Raw genomic sequence first — 21,269 nt, forward strand, 5'->3', positions numbered from 1 at the left:
TACACTGTAGCCAAACAAATGGTCTCCTACTCAGTTATCAATTACACTGAGTATCTTGAGCGCTGTTAAGCTACATTTACTCAGGACCCTAAACAGCTTTACAACTATAAACGCAAATCCTCAGCTTAACCGTTTTTTTTTTTTTCAAATGCTAATAAATAAATTTCGATCTCCAATTTTACCTCAGTTAGTGATTATGTGTCCGTATGCCTAGTTTCACTATGATAGACCGATTTAGCAAGAAGTTATAGCCATAAATTTATTTGCTGTCTAAGCGCTGCCCGCAGCCGTTGATGCTTTGGGTGACTGCAAACATGCTCACTAAGATACGAATATATTCGCATACACATGCATACACTCACAAAGATGCAATTGCTTTGTAAATTTGCATTTTTTTTTTAATTTTCTTAATTTTTTAATTTCTACAATTATTCTAAACATATGTAGAGAGTATTTCAAAGTCGGGACATCGGAATTTAGCTACTTTACTTGTTTCTATTGAATTAATTAATTAAATTTTTGGTAATAATTTTATATTTATTTTAATTTTCCTTTTTTTTTTTTGAGAGTACAGGATATTTTACTGTCGGGCTTGTTCGACTGTAGCATTCTATCTTGTTTATTAGGGTTTTCATCAGTTGCCGTTGATTTTTATTATAGCCTGTACCCAAAGAATGAAAGGTTATAGTAGTTTTGTGCGAATGTATGGTACATACAGAAGGAGGCGGGGCAGACCAAAAGTTTATACATTATTGATAAGGATTACAAGACGGGTCGATATAGCCTTGTCCGTCTCAGAATGTATAAGAAGAGCTAGAACAACCAAACTTGGTATCCAGATAGTCCGAGAAAGTACGAGTTTTTGGAATTTTGTACTCACGTAAACACTTCCAGTTATCGATTATGGGTCAGTATGCCAAGTTTCATTATGATAGGTTAATTACGAAGAAAGTTATAGAAATAAATATATTATCTGCCGACGCTCTGCCCGCAGCTGTTGTTGTTGTTGCTACTTTGACTTATTCCTGTACTGCATACATACATGCATATAAACACGCATAGACACGAATATGTAAATGTATGCTATTGAAACTGTACTTTGTATGTATGTACATATGTATTGAATACTTTTAATTTAATTTTTTTTTTATAGCCTGTACCCAAAGGGTGAAAGGCTATACTAGTCCGTCTGTCTGTCTGTCCGTCTGTCTGTATGAGCGCAAGGATCTCAGTAAGTACAAGAGCTAAGATAACCAAAATTGGTATCAAGGTTCCTATAAGCCCTAGGCAGATGGAGTTTGTTTATTTTTTCTGATACACCCCCCCCCCCCCCACTCCCCCGCAATTCGTGTTTTTTCTTATAACTTCCGAAATTCTCGGAATTTTAAAATAAATTTGGTAGGTACATCCAGTTAGTACTAATGTGTCCGTGTGCCAAATTTCATCATGATAGGTCAATTCTGAAGAAAGTTATAGCCATAAGTAAAATCTCTGCTCATGCGCTGCCTGCAGCTCTGTCGGCAGCGCTGCCCGCAGCTGTTGTTATTGTTGCTGCTTTGGTTCAACTTTACATAAACATGTATTCTAATTTAATTTAATTAATTAATTTTAATTAATTAATTCATCCATTTTTTTAATAATTTAATTTTTTTAATTTTTTTTTTTTTATTTTTCCTTTTTGTGGAGAGTACAGGCTATTTTACTGTCGGGCTTGCTCGACTGTAGCGTTCTATCTTGTTTTATTTTTCTTTTTTGTAGAGAGTACAGGGTATTTTACTGTCGGGTTTGCTAGACTGTAGAGTTCTCTCTTGTTATACCATGTACCCTTTATTAGGTTTGTGCAATGTATGTAACATGCAGAAGGAATCATCTCCGACCCCATAAAGTACATATATATTCTGAATCAGCATGACGAGAGAAATCGATCTAGACATGTTCGTCCGTCCGTCTGGATGAATGCAAGGATCTCAGAAACTATAAAAGCTAGAATAACCAAAGTTGGCATCCAGGTTCTCCTAGGTCCGAGAAAGGACAAGTTTATTTTTTTTTTTTGAAATTTTCCCCCCTTCCCCCGCTGCAGAATTTCGACAATAGCGTCCAAATTTCTAATGCTACCTAAACCAAACTTTGCACACATAATTAATATATTTTCTACTGTTGTTTAAAATTTTATTCAAGTCGGTCAATTCTAAGAAAAGTTATTAGCGAAACAAATTCTCGCTAGTACAACCCCCGCAAACTGCAGCAACAAGTTCACTCTTCTTCTTCTTCTTTTTGCTGCTGCTTTGGGTGCATATAACTCAGTGACGAAAGTTTACCTGGGTACAGGGTATTACACTGGCGGGCTTGCTCGACTGTAGCGTTCTCTCTTGTTTTTATATTGTTTCAGTTGCTGTACTTGTTGTTGGGGCTGCACTACAACTGCATTTACGTTTCAATCCAGCTTCTGCCCACATTACGACCATAAAATGCGTAAATCCGTTATTTGGTTTCTTTTCGAGTTTTGGTATTTTGCCTTTGCAATTAACAGGCGTGAATTATCAAAACGAAGGAAACGGAAGTGTCCACTTAGGGGGATACTTAAATACTTTATACACCGATCGAATGTTTTAGAAAAGAGGTCCGCCGAAAAGAGTGCCCGAATAAAAGAGGTGTCCATTAAGGCAGTTTTCACTGTACATATACAGACATATGTATGTATGTACATAAGCATGCATGGATTTTGTTTTGTTATGTTTCTCTTTACTTTTAACCGTACGTAGAGAACCGCACACATAGGCATAACTGTTGCTTGTTATGTGTGTGAGTTTTTTTTTTTTTTTTTTAATAAATATATTTGATAGAGTTTGAGAGTAGAGGTAAATAGAAATAAATTGATGATACATCCGGGTGGTACGGCCGTGTAGAATTGCTTCACCTGGGCGTTGATCCGTTTACATCCGTCCTCCTTGACGTTCGCGCTGCAGTCTCCGTAGCTCTCCCATGACGGTGTACGCGAAGGCGCAGGCAGTATTTCAGAAAAACTCGTCCACTACCATGCTGCTGGTGAAGTTAGCAAGCTATACCGGTTCCCCTAACTAGCTGTTAAGGTGACTCCTAGCTCTCTCGAATCTAGGGCACACGAAAGTAAAATGATGGGGGTCCTTAACTCCTCCTCGAATGCAGAAGGTGTATTCGGCGCTGTCGTCGTGATCAAATCGGAATAGAAAGTTGCGGAAACAACCGTGGCAACTTAGGGCCTGCGTGAGATGGAACGTCACGAATCCATGTTTCATTCCGACACATGCCGCAATATTGGGAATCAGCTGGTACATCCAGCGACCCTTGGGGGAGGCGTTTCATCGACCTTGCCATTCCGTAAGGCTACGCTGCCTTGCGCTTGCTCGCAGAGCCCTGCGCTGTGGGGGAGCGTTGCTTGCGAGCAGGTCAATGGATACCCTACCCGTAATTACGATGTCGGCTGATACGGTCCTAAAAGCACAAGGCAAGGCACCTAGACTGTATGCTGCTACCACAGGTTTTATGTAGCTCTTAGCCTTCGCGGCTTGGTTCCAGAGGGGGGCTCCTTACAGCATGATCGCCCGTATGACTCCACTGAGCAGAAATATGCTACCTTGTCTTGGCCCGCAGGTCTTCAGCATAATTTGCGCTAATGCTATCGCTGTGATGTCCTTCTTGCTGGCATAGACGAGATGCTCTCGGAGCACAACCTGGTATCCAGCATTACTCCCAGGTACATGATCACCCACTTGGAGGTCAAAATCTAGTTCTCAACGGTCACGTGTGCTTTCACAACAACATTGCGGCTACTGATTAAAACGGCCAGTTACAAGAGTGCTGCGTTGATCCAGTTATTGATTTTATTGATAGCAACGTTGCATATCGGCTCAACAGCTGTTAAGTTCTTAGCAACTCTCACTATGGCTACATCGTCTACGAAGCCGATTACCTCCGTGCCAGCTGGTAGCTCCAGTCACAGAACACCGTTATACATAATATTCCACAGAAGTGGCCCAAGAACTGAACCTTGTGGTACTGCTGCAGAAATATTGTGATTCCCCGTGCCGGAGAATGTCTCGTATAACAGCAACCTATTGCTGAAGTAGCTACGGATGCAATGGTTGATATATCCTGGGATGCCGCGTGCTGCCTGAATTGAAGGCAATATTCCTTAGTGCCTCCCTTCCAGCGCGACCCCGCGATCGCCTTCGTTGCTATATCGACCACTTTTCTGATGGCATCCAGCGTAGATTTAGCTTTCTTGTCTGGGCCTGGTGCCTTCTTGTCCTTTAGGGAATGTAGTACCTCGGCTTCCGTTACCGTCGTTGACGCGTGCGGTGGGGGTCCCACGTTGTCCTCGGATCCTCCCGTTTCCGGTCTATCTGGAAATAGCACTCCAACTATCCATGCAAGTGTGTCAGGAGAGGAGGGCACGTCGTGTCTTCTTGCATTAATGCGCTTCACCACAGACGTTCCCCATGGGTTTTGGGAGGAAGCAGTTCCTTTTGCTAGCCCGTATGGCTCGTTTTAACGCTCTTCTGGATTCGCGGTACTCTTCATGCTGGCGGGGGAAGCTCTGTGTGCCTCGTAATCTCTAGAAAGCTCGTCTGGCTCGGTTGCATACCCCTCGTATCTGTGCTATTTCCGATTTCCTCCAGAACATTGGTCATGCTGGCATCGCATGCCGCCTGGAGTTACGCCACGGCATCCTGAGCCATGTTGTGAGGGTTGACGGACAGCCTGCATACCCTGATGTGCTCAACCTATGACCCACGATGCTCACATAGCCATAGTGCGGCTTTCTCAGCTTGGTCTGAAGCCCACTGAGAGTCAGTCCGTACTCTATATGGCTTGGTCAGAATGGCCACGTCGATCGAGTGCTCTTCAACATGCATTATGCAGCAGATCTTGCGCCGCGTTGCAGTGATCTAAATTAAGTTGAATTACCTTCAACCCCTCGCTTGTCTCAGCAAACTGCGCTTCCCTAACACCTTTGGCTATGATGGCATCCGGACTGCTGGGCTGTGCTCGTGCCTGGCGCTGGACCTTCGTGCAGGTAGTGTCTTGGAAGTAGTCTTGGAAGCGAGAATTGTATCAGGAGGATTACCCTTTCCCTTCACTGCCTGTCCGAAGTCTTTGGCTTAGTGATTAGGGCCTGGCCACTCATAGTCTGCGGTGCGGTGGCACCGTCCGTATGAACACCTGGATCTCAGAGACTATAAGAGCTAGAGACACCAAATTTTGCACAAAGATGCCTTATGTGTGTACGCTATACGAGTTTGTTTAATTTTTTTATTTTTCCCCCCACTTCCCCCTATAGGGCTTTTTCCGTAACGCCGTTCGTATAATCGCCTATATCTCGGAGACTATAGGACCGAGGGATATCAAATTCAAATTTATTCACATAAAATACGCAGAAAATGTGTTTTTTGGAATTTCCCTCCGTCGCCCCTCTCCTACGCAAATCGCGATTTTCTCTTACCAAATACTCTCAGTTAGTTATTATGTGTCCGTATGCCAAGGTTCACTATGATAGACCGATTTAACAAGAAGTTAAAGCCATAAATATATTTGCTGCTGCAGCGCTTTGGTTGACTGCAAACATGCTTGCACGCGCATCGACATACATACACTCACATAGACCCAATTGCTATGCAAATGTGCAATTATACACCCTTTACGTGAGTTCGAATACCGAAAGAGGTAAAATCGATCCAATATTTTTATAGCCTGTACCCAAAGGGTGAAAGGCTATACTACTTTTGTGCGCATGTATGTAACACACAGAAGGAGGCGTGGCAGACCCCACAAATTATATATATTCTTGATCAGGATGAGAAGACGAGTCGATATAGCCATGTCCGTCTGTCCGTCTGTCCGTCTGTCTGTATGAGCGCAAGGATCTCAGTAAGTACAAGAGCTAGGATAACCAAAATTGGTATCAAGCCCTAGGCAGAACGAGTTTGTTTATTCTTTCTGATACACCCCCCCCCCCCCCCACTCCCCCGCAATTCGTGTTTTTTCTTATAACTTCCGAAATTCTCGGAATTTTAAAATAAATTTGGTAGGTACATCCAGTTAGTACTAATGTGTCCGTGTGCCAAATTTCATCATGATAGGTCAATTCTGAAGAAAGTTATAGCCATAAGTAAAATCGCTGCTCATGCGCTGCCTGCAGCTCTGTCGGCAGCGCTGCCCCCAGCTGTTGTTGTTGTTGCTGCTTTGGTTCAACTTTGTGCTGCATACATACACGCATATAAACACGTACGTGATGTAAATGTATGCTGTTTAAACTGAACATAAACATGTATTCTAATTTAATTTAATTAATTATTTTAATTAATTAATTCATTCATTTTTTTAAATTTTTTTAAATTTTTTTTTTTTTAATTTTTCCTTTTTGTGGAGAGTACAGGCTATTTTACTGTCGGGCTTGCTCGACTGTAGCGTTCTCTCTTGTTTTTATTTTCTTTTTCTATTTTAAACATATATACAGAGTATTTCAAAGTCGGGACACCCGACTTTAGCTTTTTTTCTTGTTTTATACTCCGTACATGAAATGTACAAGAGTATATTAGGCTTGCGCGAGCTGAAAATGTAACAGGCAGAAGGCGTAAAGTATATATATTCTTGATCAGCGTGACAAGACAAGTCGATCTAGGTCTGTCTGTCTGCCTGTCTGTCCGTATGAACACCTGGATCTCAGAGACTGTTAGAGATAGAGATTGTGCACAAAGAAGCATTATGTGTGTACGCTATACAAGTTTGTTTTATTTTTTTTGGATTTTCCCTCCACTTCCCCCCTATGGGCGTTTTCTCGATTTTCCATTCGTATAATTGCCTATATCTCGGAGACTATAAGACATAGGAACACCAACTTTTAGTCCAAGATGCCATATGTGAATACGCAGAGAATATGTATTTTGTATTTCCTCCCTCCCCCCTCTCCCCCACAAATCCTAACTCCCGTAATTCTTGGAATATGGAAATCAAATTTTGCAAATACCCCCAGTTAGTGATTATGTGTCCGTATGTCAAGTTCCACTGTGATAGACCGATTTAAAAGAAGTTATAGCCATAAATATATTTGCTGCGCAAGCGCTGCCAATGCGCTCCCCGCAGCTGTTGTTGATGCTGGTGCTTTGGTTGACTGCAAACATGTTTACACAGACAGGAATAGGCGCGCTTAGACATTCTTTACTTGTATTTAAATTCATTTATTTATTTATATAGGAAGTAAAAGGTACAGAATAAGAATAGAAGAAGAAAGAAAGTGAAAGTCAGCTCTACCGCCTTGCGACTACTAATTACGGCGGCTTTTGTTCTCCCTGCCGCCAGTTCAAGGCCAACTGTGTTTAGCCAACACATAATAGATGGAATGCTGCAGATGCACGCGACTTCCACAGCCATGACCTCCTTCGCGACACAAACGATAGAACAGATGGTAGAACCGCTACATGTGTGTGTATATATTTTAATTTTATCTATTTTAATCGTAACTACACGAATAGCTTATTGTATGTATGTGTATACTTAGTTGTCCCCAACTATTTGATATTTTGTTTTGTTTGTTCTTTGTACATTTGCCCTACGATAGAATACTTGAACCAAAATTTCAGCTTCACAGCTCCTGCTGTTTGGGCTGTTGACGCGGCTTTCTTTTGTGCACCATCATTTTTATATTTATTTACTTCTGAGAAATATCTGTCCCTATCATAAGCAAAAAAAAAACATAACATAACATAAAAACATAAAAATAAACAATAGAAATAAAAAAAAATAAAACTAAATAGAATTACAATAATTTTTTTTAAAAAAGTAAAGATATAAAAGAGCAGCAAAAATATTATTCAGACCTTAAGAAATAAATTATGCATGATTTAATCGATCTGACAGAGCTTTCATGGCCAAAGTGATGGCTCAATTGATTATAGTTGCTACATAGAATCCGAAACGAACTGTGCAAAGCGTAGTTGGTTGTAGCCTGTGAGAAAATGGTGGTGGAGGGTCAGTTCTACCAGTTCATCCCAGACCAAAAGAAATTGCTTTTGAACAGATTCAGATTGATCACTAATCAATCAGTTAGTCAGTCGGGACAAACTGTTTTATATATTTTTGAAATATATGGTCTTTATATTTTATGAAAAAAATTTCAATGTGAAGGTTTCGCAATTTTAAAATCCTTTATGGATTTGTAGGACATGGATTTTCAGGACAGCTGCTATAATTTTAGGAGAAAAAACATTTTTTTCTTTTCCATTTTTAAACACTAAAACTAAAAAAAAAAAAAAAAAAATTAAATGCTTTATTTTTGCTATTTATTCGCTGTAATTCAATTTTGAATTCAAGTGTCTTTTTACTTCTGCAGCTTATTTTGTCAAAACTGAGAAGTCTCTCGAGAAATTCACTCAATATGAAAAACAAATGTAGACAATAGCATGCGCAATCGATGCAATTAGGTCTTATTAACATTCGTTAAATATAAATGGAAACATTGTGATCAGAACCTACCCGCACAAGCGATGCATCATGGTCTGAAAGGGTTATAATCAATGTATGTATATAGTGCTCATATTTTGCTTTGGCCTTTTTTAATAATAGACGCGCATCTACATGCAAAGGCTTAACCTGTTGCATGTGTGTGTGCTTTTTTAAAATATATTTATTTTCAATTATTATTATTTATTTATTGTTTTATTTTTATTTGTAAAGAAAGAAAATGATCAAAAAATCACCATTCGGTCGGTACGGCCGTTAGGCATTGCTTCACCCGGGCGTTCGCGCTGCAGTCTCCATAGCTCTACCATAACTGTTGACGAAAAGTCGCAGGAGGCGTTCCCAAACAGCTCGTCTGCCACCATACTGCTGGTGAATTTAGGTTCCCCTACCTTCCCCTAGCATGTTGCGAAGGTGAATCCTATGCCTCTCGATCCTAGGGTATACGAAGGTGACGTGCTTTGGGTCCTTAATTACACCAACACCACAGAAGGTACATTCGGCTCCGTCATCGTGACCGGAGCGGAATGAATAGCTATGAAACCAGCCGTATCCGCTTAAGATTTGTGAAAGATGTATTTTAGGCTTTGCTGCCTCGGGTTGGAGCGTAATGCTCTCCGCAGTGAGGGTATCACCGTCGCACTTGTACCATCTGCTCTCGCGCTCCGATATATAGTGCTCGCCTCGTTTGCCAACAAATCGATTGGCACCATGTCTGCGGTGACCAGGGCTGCGTCGTCTGATACAGTCCTGAACGCGCTGCATACGTGCAGAGCGCCAAGACGATCCAAGGGCTTTATGTAACTTTTTATTTTTGCTGCCTCAACCCCGACGGGAGCTCCGTATAGCATCATTGTCCGTGTGACACCCGTTAGGAGAAGTCTGCTTCCTTGCTTTGGATTGCGGGTGTTCAACATTATGCGCGCTGGCATGGGCTAGGTGCTTGCGGTAGGTTATTCTTGTATCCATCATGACGCCCAAGTACATAATCACACCCTTGGACTCCAGCACCAGATTGCCGATGGTGACATGTGCTACCTCCACCACTTTGCGGCTGCTTATTAAGACGAGCTCTGATTTATGTGGTGCCAGTTCTAATCCCACTGTGTTCATCGAGGCTTTAATTTTACTGATGGCAACGTTGCATTTGACCTCGACATCTGCCAGATCCTTTACGACCGCTACTATGGTAACGTCGCCTGCGAATGTGACAGCTTCCTTACCTGCTTGTAGATTTAGCCTCAAAATGCCGTTATACATTGTATTCCACAGGAGTGGCCCCAGTACTTAGCCTTGAGGCACTCCTACAGAGACCTAATCCATTTTAGTGCCAGTTGCCGTTTAGTATATTAGCACCCTATTGCTAAAATAGCTACGAATACATTGGTTGTGGTATGCGGTAATACCTAGAACTCCAGTCGGCCGAATTAAAAGCATTTTGTACGTCCAGCATTACCACCAGGCAATACTCTTTAGTGCCACCCTTCCAGCGTGTCCCTGTAATAGCGTTAGACTACTTTACCGATGGCATCAATCGTTGAACGCGTCTTGCGGAAACCATATTGATTTGGGGATAATCCGCCAGCAGCGCTTAGGGTTGCCTCCAGTCCCGTGCAAAGTAGCTTCTCTAGCTCTTTCCCCCCGTGTTCAGCTGGCAAATTGGTATATAGGATGATGCCTCGTCAAGAGGTTTACCTGGTTTCGGAAGTAATAAGAGCTGTTGGACTTTCCAACAGTCTGGGAAGACTCCTGAATTCATGTAATTTTCAAAAAGTGGTGCCTAGGAGCTGGGATGTAATGCTAGCTGGGAGATAAACGCCTGTCCGCATCAGTGCAATATCCTCATTCCACAAAAAAACAGGATCATTGTGGCGAGGATTTGCCCTCCTCTTCAGCTTGCTCATATCGCATGCAGCGTGGAGATGTTACACAGCTACCTACGCCATGGTATGAGGGTTCCCAGCTAGGCTAAGTGCAGGAAGGGCGTCCGCAAAGGCAGCAGGGTTAAACGTATTGATGCGATACGAGTACTCCGTGCGCGGTCCATGCCGCTAGCAACGCGTCCTTTCCCCGATTGTGCAGATTATTGCATCGTCACCACTAGCCGTATTGACGTCACTCATAGACCACGACGCAGAATTGAACAGAGAGCTGCTTACGAACGTAAGACCGATTATAGAGCTTGAGCCGGCTCTACTAAATTTAGGTTGGGTGCCTGTGTTTAGCAGGGAGATATCCATATTTGCAAATGTTTCTAGTAGTATACGGTTACGAGTGTTTGTACAAGTACTGCCCCAATCCACCGCCCAAGCGTTAAAATCGCCGACCAAGATAATCCTTCGTCGATTCTCTGCATCAGTCACCAGCTCGTCCAAAGCTGCTACAATTTCAATGATCGTCAAGCTAGGAGCCAGGTACGAACTGTAAAACCACAGGTCGCGAACTCTTGCGCGCACAAACGTTCTGTCTGCCCGTACCTCATCCAGATGAATCCCGCGGGGTCCGCAGACTCATAGCGCAGCCTTGCTAGATTGGTCATCATTGGCCATCTGGGGTCTTGTCTATATGGCTCGCTCAGGACTGCCAAGTCGACCAAGAGCTCCTGTGTTGTTTTGTGCAGCAGTTCTAGTGCCGCATTACAATGGTTCAGATTCAGCAGGATGAACTTCAATGTTTCGCCTGACGCACAGCTTCTTTAAACGGTGGGCATTTGAAGCTGCCGGTGGCGTGGGCATAGTTCTGTAGTCCTTTCCTACAGCATAGCAGACATTTTGGATCCTTACTACAAGTCTTTGCAACATGGCCCTTCTCGCCGCATTTAAAGTAGTTCTCTTTTAGGTCCTCACTGTTACTGCATCTTCCTGCTATGAGCCCGTGGGCTCTATGGTGATTTTGGGACCTCCGCGGTTAGAATTGCTACCGCTTTTGGGGGTGATCGCCGACCACCGAGCTGCGCAGAAAAGCTTGTCCTGTAGCCAATTTCCCAGGCAAAAAAACAACATTATGGGGAGCTCAAAAATTTTGCGTCCTCACTTTACTGCAACTCACAACTCTCTTGCTTGTTGTCTGTGTACTTATGTATGTGCTGTCCGTTGTCCTAAGCTGTTCGTTAATTTTAGTGTTCTTTTTAATATAAGGCAAAAACAAAATTTAGATATATTTATTATAAAAATTGTCTTATGCTCCAAATTTCCGCTGAAAAACAATAATATACTAGGGATGTAAATCGAAGGGAAAACATCGATGTTGATGTATATCGATGCCTCTTTATCAAAAATCGATGCATGGTTGCTGCATCGCAAATAAACATCGATTCATTGATGTTTTAAAAAATTAACTTTACATAGAAAAAAAGCGATAAAAAGGGGGAGAAAATCAACAGCGATGTTGGAAAGAAAAATGTTTATATATCAAGAGAGGCTGTCGTAGTATGTTGTTAATCGAAATAGTACTCGTAATATTGACTTGATTGGCAAACTGTTTTATATATATATATAGAAATAACGCAACGTTTTCAGATAGACTATGTGCAAGAAAGGAGAATAATTTTAAGAGTATATGCTAACTCTAAATTCAACAATCTATCATTTCGTGCCTTATTGAGTCAATACGCAATAAACATCTATCAATACAATATCTAAATAATAACATTTTATAATTTATTGAGATCAATTAGAACAAATCATATACATATGTACATATACACATACATACATCTGCCCGCAATACGAAGCAGAATATGCGTAGCTCCGTTATTCGGTTTCTGCTTTACTATCGTCTACTCAGTCGTTGCCTAGCAACGCTAACTGTAAACCTTTGGCGATTTGATTTTTTAATTGATTGTGTTTACATTTTTCCACGGGAAAGCCCCGCATTTTCATGCCCCAGGAACCCAATCATATGAAAATATCAGATTTTTCGTAAAATCTTTGGAGCCCGCTTCCCCCCTTTGGCGCTCGAATTTTCCAAAACCCCTTCTTAGTGCACACTTTCACCGTTTGGGCTGTGCCTTGATTGCCAATCAGTCAGTCGGTCAGTCAGGACAAACTGTTTTAAATAGAGATAACACAAAATAGCTTTTGGATAAAAATAACGCAAACAAAAATTCTGCATGAAAAATACTGTTTGTATACTAAGTTGTTCGGAACTGTTTGATATTTAGCGTTGTTTGTTAGTTTTTGTTGCTGCATATGGCAAGTAAAATCATAGTAGATATTGTTATGTTATAGTTATTCGTTTATAGATTATAACAAGTAAAAAAGCTAAGGTCGGGTGTCCCGACTTTGAAATACTCTGTACATACGTTTACAACAATTATACAAATTTTAAAAATTAAGAATATTAAAAAAAAAATTGGATCGATTTTACCTCTCTCGGTATTCGGACGCACGTAAAAAGTGTATAATTGCACATATACATAGCAATTGCGTCAGATTTATCATACAATCTTTTTAGCCCGTTTTCACCCCTTTGGCGCTCGAATTTGCCAAGCCCGCTGTTTAGTGTTCACTTACAGCACAAAAAAACAACTTGTGTCTAAATTTAAGCTTTTTAGGAGACACGTGAAGAGTTTTGTGAGGAGGACCATGTACACGTTTCGCATCGACACACTGTCTGAATCCGGAAATTTGATGAGCTTCAGACTGCGAGGACCGAGCTTTACTGCTTAAAAGGAGCCTTCGTCAAAGGTGCATGATTGCGCATCTGTGGCGGGATTCAACACTGGCCTCTCTCTGGTCTCGCAGGGAATAGAGCTTATAGTGCAGCCAGATCGAATTATAGTGCACCAGTGTCTATAGCTATACATTGCGCATTGCATTACACAGGCAGAAGCCGCCAGGAGCTCAAGCAAATGAAGCAGGACAAAAATATGTCAGCCCTACGCAATGCTGAAGAGCGGTGTGCCCAACTTGTGGTAATGGCCATATGATCACTTGCTGTAGAGGCGTCGATTATGGAACCAAAACTTTTGACCCGCTATTCAATAGCGTAGCCTGAGAAATCTGCCAGAACTGATAGACTAGGTGGGAGGTAACAGATATATATCCAAAGGTAACTAATAACTATTGAGGGAGGTGTATCAGAATAAAACATAAACTCGTCTCTTTCGCAATTAAGAGGCGGACGAGCATTTGTATTTGAGAACAAACATTTGCATTAATACTAGTTAATGCCCTTTTACCTTTTGGGTACAGTATATAATAGAAACTGTGTATTAGTATAACATACAAAAACATAAGCAATTAAAAGACTCTCTTACCTTGAACGTACAGCTGATAAACAATTTGATCGGATCCAAATGTATTTCTAACCATGCAAGAATAATTTCCTTCGTTGGAACGTTGAACGTTGCGTAGACTCAACGTGTTATCGCTGCTTATCTCATAATAAACTTGTTTTTTTTCTCGAGTGTTTAGTACCTTCCACTCCGGTTTAGCCTTCGGATTACCAACAAAAACGCACGTTAGCTTTATATCCGCTCGCCAACTAGCACTTAATGTCTGGCTAAATGATATGATTGCCGCTGGCACTGATGTGCTGGGTACTAGCTTTATAACAGGTGTACTTGGTCCTTGACCAACTCGTGTGGATGCTGTTACCCAAGCTTCATACGTTTCACGCAAATTAAGGTCTCTAGCTTCAAAATGCTGATTGTGTGACGGTAAAACTTCTTTGATGATTTTCAATTCCAGTCCCTTGTCAAGGATTCTTATATAAACATTATACTTTGTAATTATACCGTTGGGTCGTCTAGGCGGCAGCCAGCTAACAATTACTGAGTGATTAGAGCTAACAACAGACTTTATTCGCTCGGGCGCGTCTGGCACTGCTTCCTCCGTCATACACGACACTACAGGACTTACAACACCTTCGCCAGCATGCGTAAAGGCAAGCACTTGCACACTATAGTTCGTAAAAGGATGAAGCCCGTGAAGAACTGTGCTAAGTGCTGATGTAATTTTAGTTTCTGTAGCGCCATAATCATTATCTATATATCCTGGCTCGTACAGCAACTTATAGCCTTGAATTATGCCATTACTTGCTTCTTTTGGTGGCGAGTGCCAAGATATTTGAATATTATGTGCAGTTAGTGCTATGCAGGATACTCTTTGTGGGGGAGCAGATGGTACATCCTCTAACGTATGACCCAATACCACTTCACTCGGTGGGCTATCACCTTTTATGTTGAAAGCAGATACGGTAATTGCATACTCCGTATATTTCTCCAGACCAGTTAAACGAAACTCATTCAGTCCTTCTTTGGTGAGAGTGCTGACTTTTGTATAATTTCGAAGACTTCCAGGAGCTGCGTTGTTTTTATATGCAATTGTGTAACCGAGAAGGTCTCCATTCCATGATTCGCGCTCAGGGGAATGCCAAGTTATCAGAAGCTGCAGTTGTTCAATTTAATTCATTAACAAGAATATATTACTGTTTTGCAAAAGCTATATCTATATAAATGTATGACTAATAAATATTTCTTAAAAAAATTTCTGCAAAAAAATCTTCATTCATCGCTTGCTAAAGCTCATTAATTAACAAGAGAGAACGCTACAGTCGAGCAAGCCCGACAGTAAAATACCTTGTACCCAGGTAAACTTCCGCCACTGAGTTATATGCGCACATAGCAGAAGTAAAAAGAGGACGAAGAACAGCGTACTTGTTGCTGCAGTTTGGTGGGGTTGTACTGTAGAGAATTTGTTTCGCTACTAACTTTTCTTAGAATTAACCGAAACAAAAGTAGACTATTGCGTATGAATTATGTGTGCAAAGTTTGGTTAATGTATCTGTAGCGGGGGAAGGGGGGCGAAATTCCAAAAAATAAAATAAACTCGTCCTTTCCCGGACATAAGAGAATCTGGATACCAACTTTAGTTATTCTAGCTTTTATAGTTTCTGAGATCTTTGCGTTCATCCAGACAGACGGATAGATAGACGGACAGACAGACGGACAGACAGACGGACAGACAGACGGGCAGACAGACGGACGGACATGTCTAGATCGATTTCTCTCGTCATGCTGATTCAGAATATATATACTTTATGCTTTATACTTTGCACAAACCTTACATACCCTTTTTACCCTACGGGTACAGGGTATAAAAATCACCGGTAGAGTTCTGAGTAAATGCTACTGAAAATCGTACAACGACACACGAATTTTATTTGTATTGTGTTTTTGCAACTATCTGCTTGTGCGTCACACTGGCGTCAACTACATGTATTGTGTTTTTGTAAATTCGCTCGGTATCCATCCTTTGCTTGTGTGTCTTTCTGACGTCACTTTTGTCACTCAAAGGACAAAACCGTGAAATGTATGAAGTTTTACTTCAAAAACACTAGCTTGTCCTTTCTCGGACTTAGGAGAATTTGGATAATAAGTGTGTTTATTCTACCTCTTACACTTTCTGAGATCCTTGCGTTCATACACACGGACAGACGGACATGGCTATATCGACTCGCCTTGTCATCCTGATCAAGAATATATATACTTTGTGGGTTACATACACTCGCACAAAACTAGTATATCCTTTTACCCTTTGGGCACAGGATATAAAAATATTGGAACCAAATTTTCGACATTCTCTTTAAATTATATAGCGATTTTGAGGATCCAGAGAGCTTGGACAATGATTTAGATAAGCTCATCTCCATCAAAATGGCTGTAATGCAAATTAATAATACTATACAGCCAGCGCTTTTGACACCTCAACACAAGTGACAAGAAAATTTGGCTGAATTTGCAACTAAAAGCAATCAGTGGAAACAATATAAAATGGATAATAAGACGAAAGTGCATGACATACATTGTTGAACACTGTGTGAAATATACTAGGGCAAGGCCAAGGCTCATGGATAGATCATGGAAAATCGACCACCTTTACGAGTGACACAAGCAAAACCGTTCTTAAACTCGGGAGTGGCCTACTGTGGGCCGTTTTGGATACATTTCAAAGGCCGTGGAAATAGGCCAACAAAAGCCTATGTAGTTATATTTTGTTTCTTTGCAACAAAGGTGGTAAACCTTGAGGTAGTCAGTGGCTTGACAACAGATGCGTTCATCAGAGCCCTAAAACGGTTCATATGCTGCCGTAGAATATGTAAACATATCCACTGGGACAACGCTACCAATTTTTTTGGGGCAAGGAATCAAATGGAGGACCTCATCGGAGCAATGTACTCATCCAAAGCCCAACAATCGAGTACTTTTAAAAGAAGACAACGTACCAGTTTTTCAATGGACAATCACCTTCGAGTGGTTGACATGAGAACATCAACTGGGACATATAAGCGGCCCATCCATAAATTGTCACCGCAATTTCCAGAGGAGAAGACGAAATATAAGCGATCAGTGGGGAGCAAAAATGCTACGCTACCGGAGGACCACCGAGAAAAACTAACCAAACTATCAGTTTGACACGCTGCATCAAAAGCTGGGAGTAATAGTACTCATACATATACTTGTATTACAAAGTCAGCAGAAACCTAGTGACACACATTCATAAATGCTAACCTGAATTTTGCAGTGTCAACATACAACCCGTCACTGCCGTGGCGTTCATTGCATTCAAGCCACTGCTTCCGTCAGCGTCTACGCTACCGCCGTCTTCACTGCTGCCGAGCAGCTGACCAACTTCAATTAGATATAAATAGCGTAACTATCTTTAAGCAAATCCGTTGTAGAAATATCATCTAACCAAAAAAGACATGATTAGTAGTTAATCTCTCCATCTCATAGTCCTCCTGGTTACAAGTGCCGGTTGCGACAATAATACTGCTACTAAATTATGTGCTAGTAGAACAAACATTCAGCTTTACATATAAATTTAAAAATTAATTCAAGTACAACAATAACTATGGCTTTCCTTGTAGCGACTACCTTTGAACCTAACTAACTCAAACAAAACCCAATTCGATTCCCGCCTTTTCATATTTTTACTTACATGCTAAACTCATACATCAACACTAACATGCTAAACTCATACATCTATCGTCACCCCGCTCGTAGCGATACCCGTTTTGCCGACGCCCTCCGCGGCATCCTCGGCGTTTGGTCCGGTTTGCCCGCCGGTCCTACCGCCGGTGCCTCCGTTGCCCTATTCGTCCAATTTTCGGGGTCGCAATCGTATGTGATTTGCGCCCTGCGAATTTTCCTCAATAGAATCTTTTGAGTCTCGCGTATTTGTGTCAAATAACAATCCACAATGACAAACGCGTGGGAGCGCTGCCACCCTCCGCGCTTCGCAACCTGTCGACGCTACCTATACCTCAACAGACAGTAGCTAGCGCTGCCATTCCCTCGTTATCGATGACAGCCCTTCGCTCTGACAACTCGTTATTTCCGACCTGCATGCTGATGCTTTACATAGTGGCCCTGGCACAACACTTACTGGCGCACATATCAAATGCTGCGGCGCCCCGAACATGGTGAAGTTCGGCACAAAGCGCAGGAACCACGAGGCCATCCCAATGCAGTGGCACAGTTGCTTCAAATTCGATGTAGGCTTTAGCTCGCGTATAGCTGCCACTTTCTCCAGATTCGTTTGGATGCCCTTCTCAGTCACCAGATGTCCCAGGTACCGTATGGACTTACGAAAGAAATAGCACTTATCCCTATTTACTCGCAGATTGGCCGCCCGCAGCCCCCACAGCACCTCACGGAAGTTGTCTGTATTCTTGCGCAACAGCATGATGGGCGCGCTGTTGGCGCTGCCGGAGCGCTCGATGCAGCCTTTTGCCGGCAGCTCGTCGATATCCTGGTTGATGACCTCCTGCATTGCAGGATTCCGCGGGTAATATCGCTGCTTAATGGGCCGCTCCACCTTCATCCGGATTATGAATATCGCCACCGAAGAGACCCCTGTGGAACTCTCAAAGCCAGTCAGCTCCGCCTCAAAAAACGTGGGCTAATATGGGAGCTGCCATCTGCGCTGTCTTCACTAATGCCGCATGCCGGGCCCTTTGGCTTCGCATGCGTTGCCCAAGCGGCTGCCGCTCGTCCCGCAGTTCCAGCGTCTGGCCACCCACGAACACTTGGCCGCCTGCTCTATGTATATAATCCAGCCCCAGTGTGAGCTCATTGATGGAGCCAGGGAGTGTCAGAAACGGCAATGCTACACGGATGTCGCCCACCGTTCTCTCCGCTATCGTCTCTTCGCAGACCCTCTTCTGTGTCCCATTAGCCAATGACACAGTCACGCCCACAGACAAATTTCGTCCGCCTGGTGCCAGCACCGGACTCACGAAGCTGCGTATCGCTCCGGTATTATTGACCGCATCTACTATCAAACTGCCGAAGTCTACTTGTAGCACGGCCCCTAGCGTACACTTTGCTGCTAGTTTTAGCCTGCCTTCATGGGCTCGCTAGCAGCCGGTGTGCGGCAAGCCCCCCTGACGTTGGCGGCTATGCGTCGACAGCATTCGCTTGCTCGCACGCCAGTCTACCACAGTCTCAACAATAGCTCTGTTGGGTATTCGGGCAAAATTCCACGCCGTGTCCTCCCATTCCGCAGCGCTTGCATATCAGCAGTCCCCGTCTCGGTGCTTCCAATGGAACTGCTGCCAAATACTTCGCCGGCTGTTCACACTCTTCGAGCGAGCGTAGCTCTTCAACAGCTGTGCGCAGCAGGTCTTCGCGGAGCTCCGCCCGCCGCTGGAACAACTCGAGTCTCCAACGCGCCCACTTCTTTGCTTTGCCCATGAGAATAACTGATAACATCGTCACCAAATCGTCAAATAGTACGCCGCTCACCTCCACTTTATTTCCTGGGTCTTGGAGGAAAGTTCTTGGTTCTGGTTCTATGATACCATTCTCTCCCTTTTCGATGTATGCATTCCCTCGGCAACATTCCAAAATGGGAAATCTAGGTATTTTAAAAAGTTTAAGCAAACTGGATCTTGTATGGACGTTTCAAAATACTCTATAGCCAAATCGAACATTCTTCTTCTAAATTCTCAGTATTACACTGAGTATCTTGAGCGCTGTAAAGCTCGTTTTGCTCAAGACAATTTTACAATTTTTGCTGACCGCAAACGTAAATCGTCAGCTTTGCCTTCTCCTTTTTTTTCTTCATAATGAAAATGCAAGCAACGATCGGGTATTGTTGACTTATTCGCTAAGTTTTTTCAGTCAACCTTTTCAACTATTAGTTCCAATGGTGATTCATACCCTTATAGAATTCTTTATTATAATTATATTTTTTCACCCATAATTAGCAGTTCCTGCATTCTGTCAGGTATTAAGTCAGTCAAACCTTCGTAATCTCCAAACAACATTCCAAGTTGTGTGCTCAAGGAGTGTTCTACCTCAATTTATCGCTTGATACTGCAGTTTTTCCAACTATTCGCTCCACAAAAAAAGATGCAAGGCAGACATTTCAAACTATCGAGTTATCACTAAATTGTCTTCCATTTCTAAATTATTAGAAAAAATAATTACTTCCACTTTGTGTAAGTCGATTACCTCCTCTACTCAGCATGGTTTTATCAAATATCGGTCAACAACATCCATTTTGCTGGAATTTACATCATTGATAAATGATGCATTCCTAGCTAAAATACAAACTGATATTATTTATACTGACTTCCGTTGGGCATTTGATTCAGTGAATCACGATATATTGCTGTTGAAGCTTAATCGTATTAGATTTCCTTCAAATTATTTGTTTTGGATTTCGTCTTATCTTAAAAGTAGGAGCCAGTGTGTACTGCTCAGCTTGGATATTTCTCAAGCTGTTCGTGTTACTTCAGGTGTACCTCAAGGTTGTCATCTTGGCCCATTGTTATTCACTCTTTTCATAAACGAACTCAAGGTAGTCATCTTGGCCCATTGCTATTCACACTTTTTATAAACGAACTTCATTCTATCCTGTCACATTCTCACATACTGATGTATGCTGATGATATAAAGCTCATCCTATCATATAACAATCCTCTCTTTCACATTCGTTGCAGGGTGATCTGAACTGCATGCAGAAATGGTGCTATACCACCTGTACGATTAACAACAAATAATTGCAACGTATTTCTACTGTCGAAGATCTTGGAGTTCTATTTGATTTAAAACTGAACTTCAATCTTCATATTTGTTCTATCGTAAAAAAGGCTGAGGGCATTCTTGGATTCATTAAACGTTGGTCCAAAGAATTTGATGATCCCAATACCACTGAACTACTTTACGGTTCACTGGTACAGCCTATTCTAGAATACTGCTCATGCGTTTGTTGTCCGCAGTACAAAACGCATCCGGATCGAATTGAGTCTGTTCAGAAACAATTTCTCCTTTTTGCTCTTCGCGGCTTAGACTAGGACCCCAACCTTCGTTTTCCGCCTTACTCGAGCAGGTCGTCTTAATTTCTCAGTTCCTTCCAGAACGACAAGAAATTATATTCCCCTTTTCCTTAGTAGGTGTACAACAAATTATTCACCGCACAATCCTTTTCGGGTTTTATGGCTTCTTATATATTTTACCTTCTCTCAACTGTCTCTTCCCATAATAAAAGCTTCTCTTTTCAGCCATCTCCGGAATCTCTGACCAGGATCGGCTCTGAGACGGGGCATAGCTTGACGGACTGGCTAAAAAATCTTCCCCCATCGGGTCTGAGATTCCGAATTTTATTTTCACTTTTTTTTTCTTTTTAAAATTAACTTTTAAGTAATTCTAAGCTTTTTTTCTCTGTTAGGTTTTCCTTTTTTATACCGGTAGATTTATTGACGCCTCTGACCACACACTGAGACGGAGCACAGGGCAAATAATATTCCCCCACCGGGTC

At 42.1% G+C, this 21,269-nt stretch overlaps 1 protein-coding gene across 1 annotated transcript in view; it reads right to left on the minus strand.

The window, feature by feature from the left end:
- LOC115630731 (Down syndrome cell adhesion molecule-like protein Dscam2) overlaps positions 1 to 21,269 on the minus strand; it is a 307,894-nt gene that overhangs the window by 77,462 nt on the left and 209,163 nt on the right. The window contains exon 20 of the mRNA XM_030527385.1: positions 13,757 to 14,888. Coding sequence (XP_030383245.1) covers positions 13,757 to 14,888 — 1,132 coding nt within the window. The remainder of the gene's footprint in view (positions 1 to 13,756; positions 14,889 to 21,269) is intronic.

Source organism: Scaptodrosophila lebanonensis, unplaced genomic scaffold (genome assembly GCF_003285725.1).
Source record: "Scaptodrosophila lebanonensis strain 11010-0011.00,11010-0021.00 unplaced genomic scaffold, SlebRS2 tig00001410-arrow-pilon, whole genome shotgun sequence".
Taxonomy (NCBI): domain Eukaryota; kingdom Metazoa; phylum Arthropoda; class Insecta; order Diptera; family Drosophilidae; genus Scaptodrosophila; species Scaptodrosophila lebanonensis.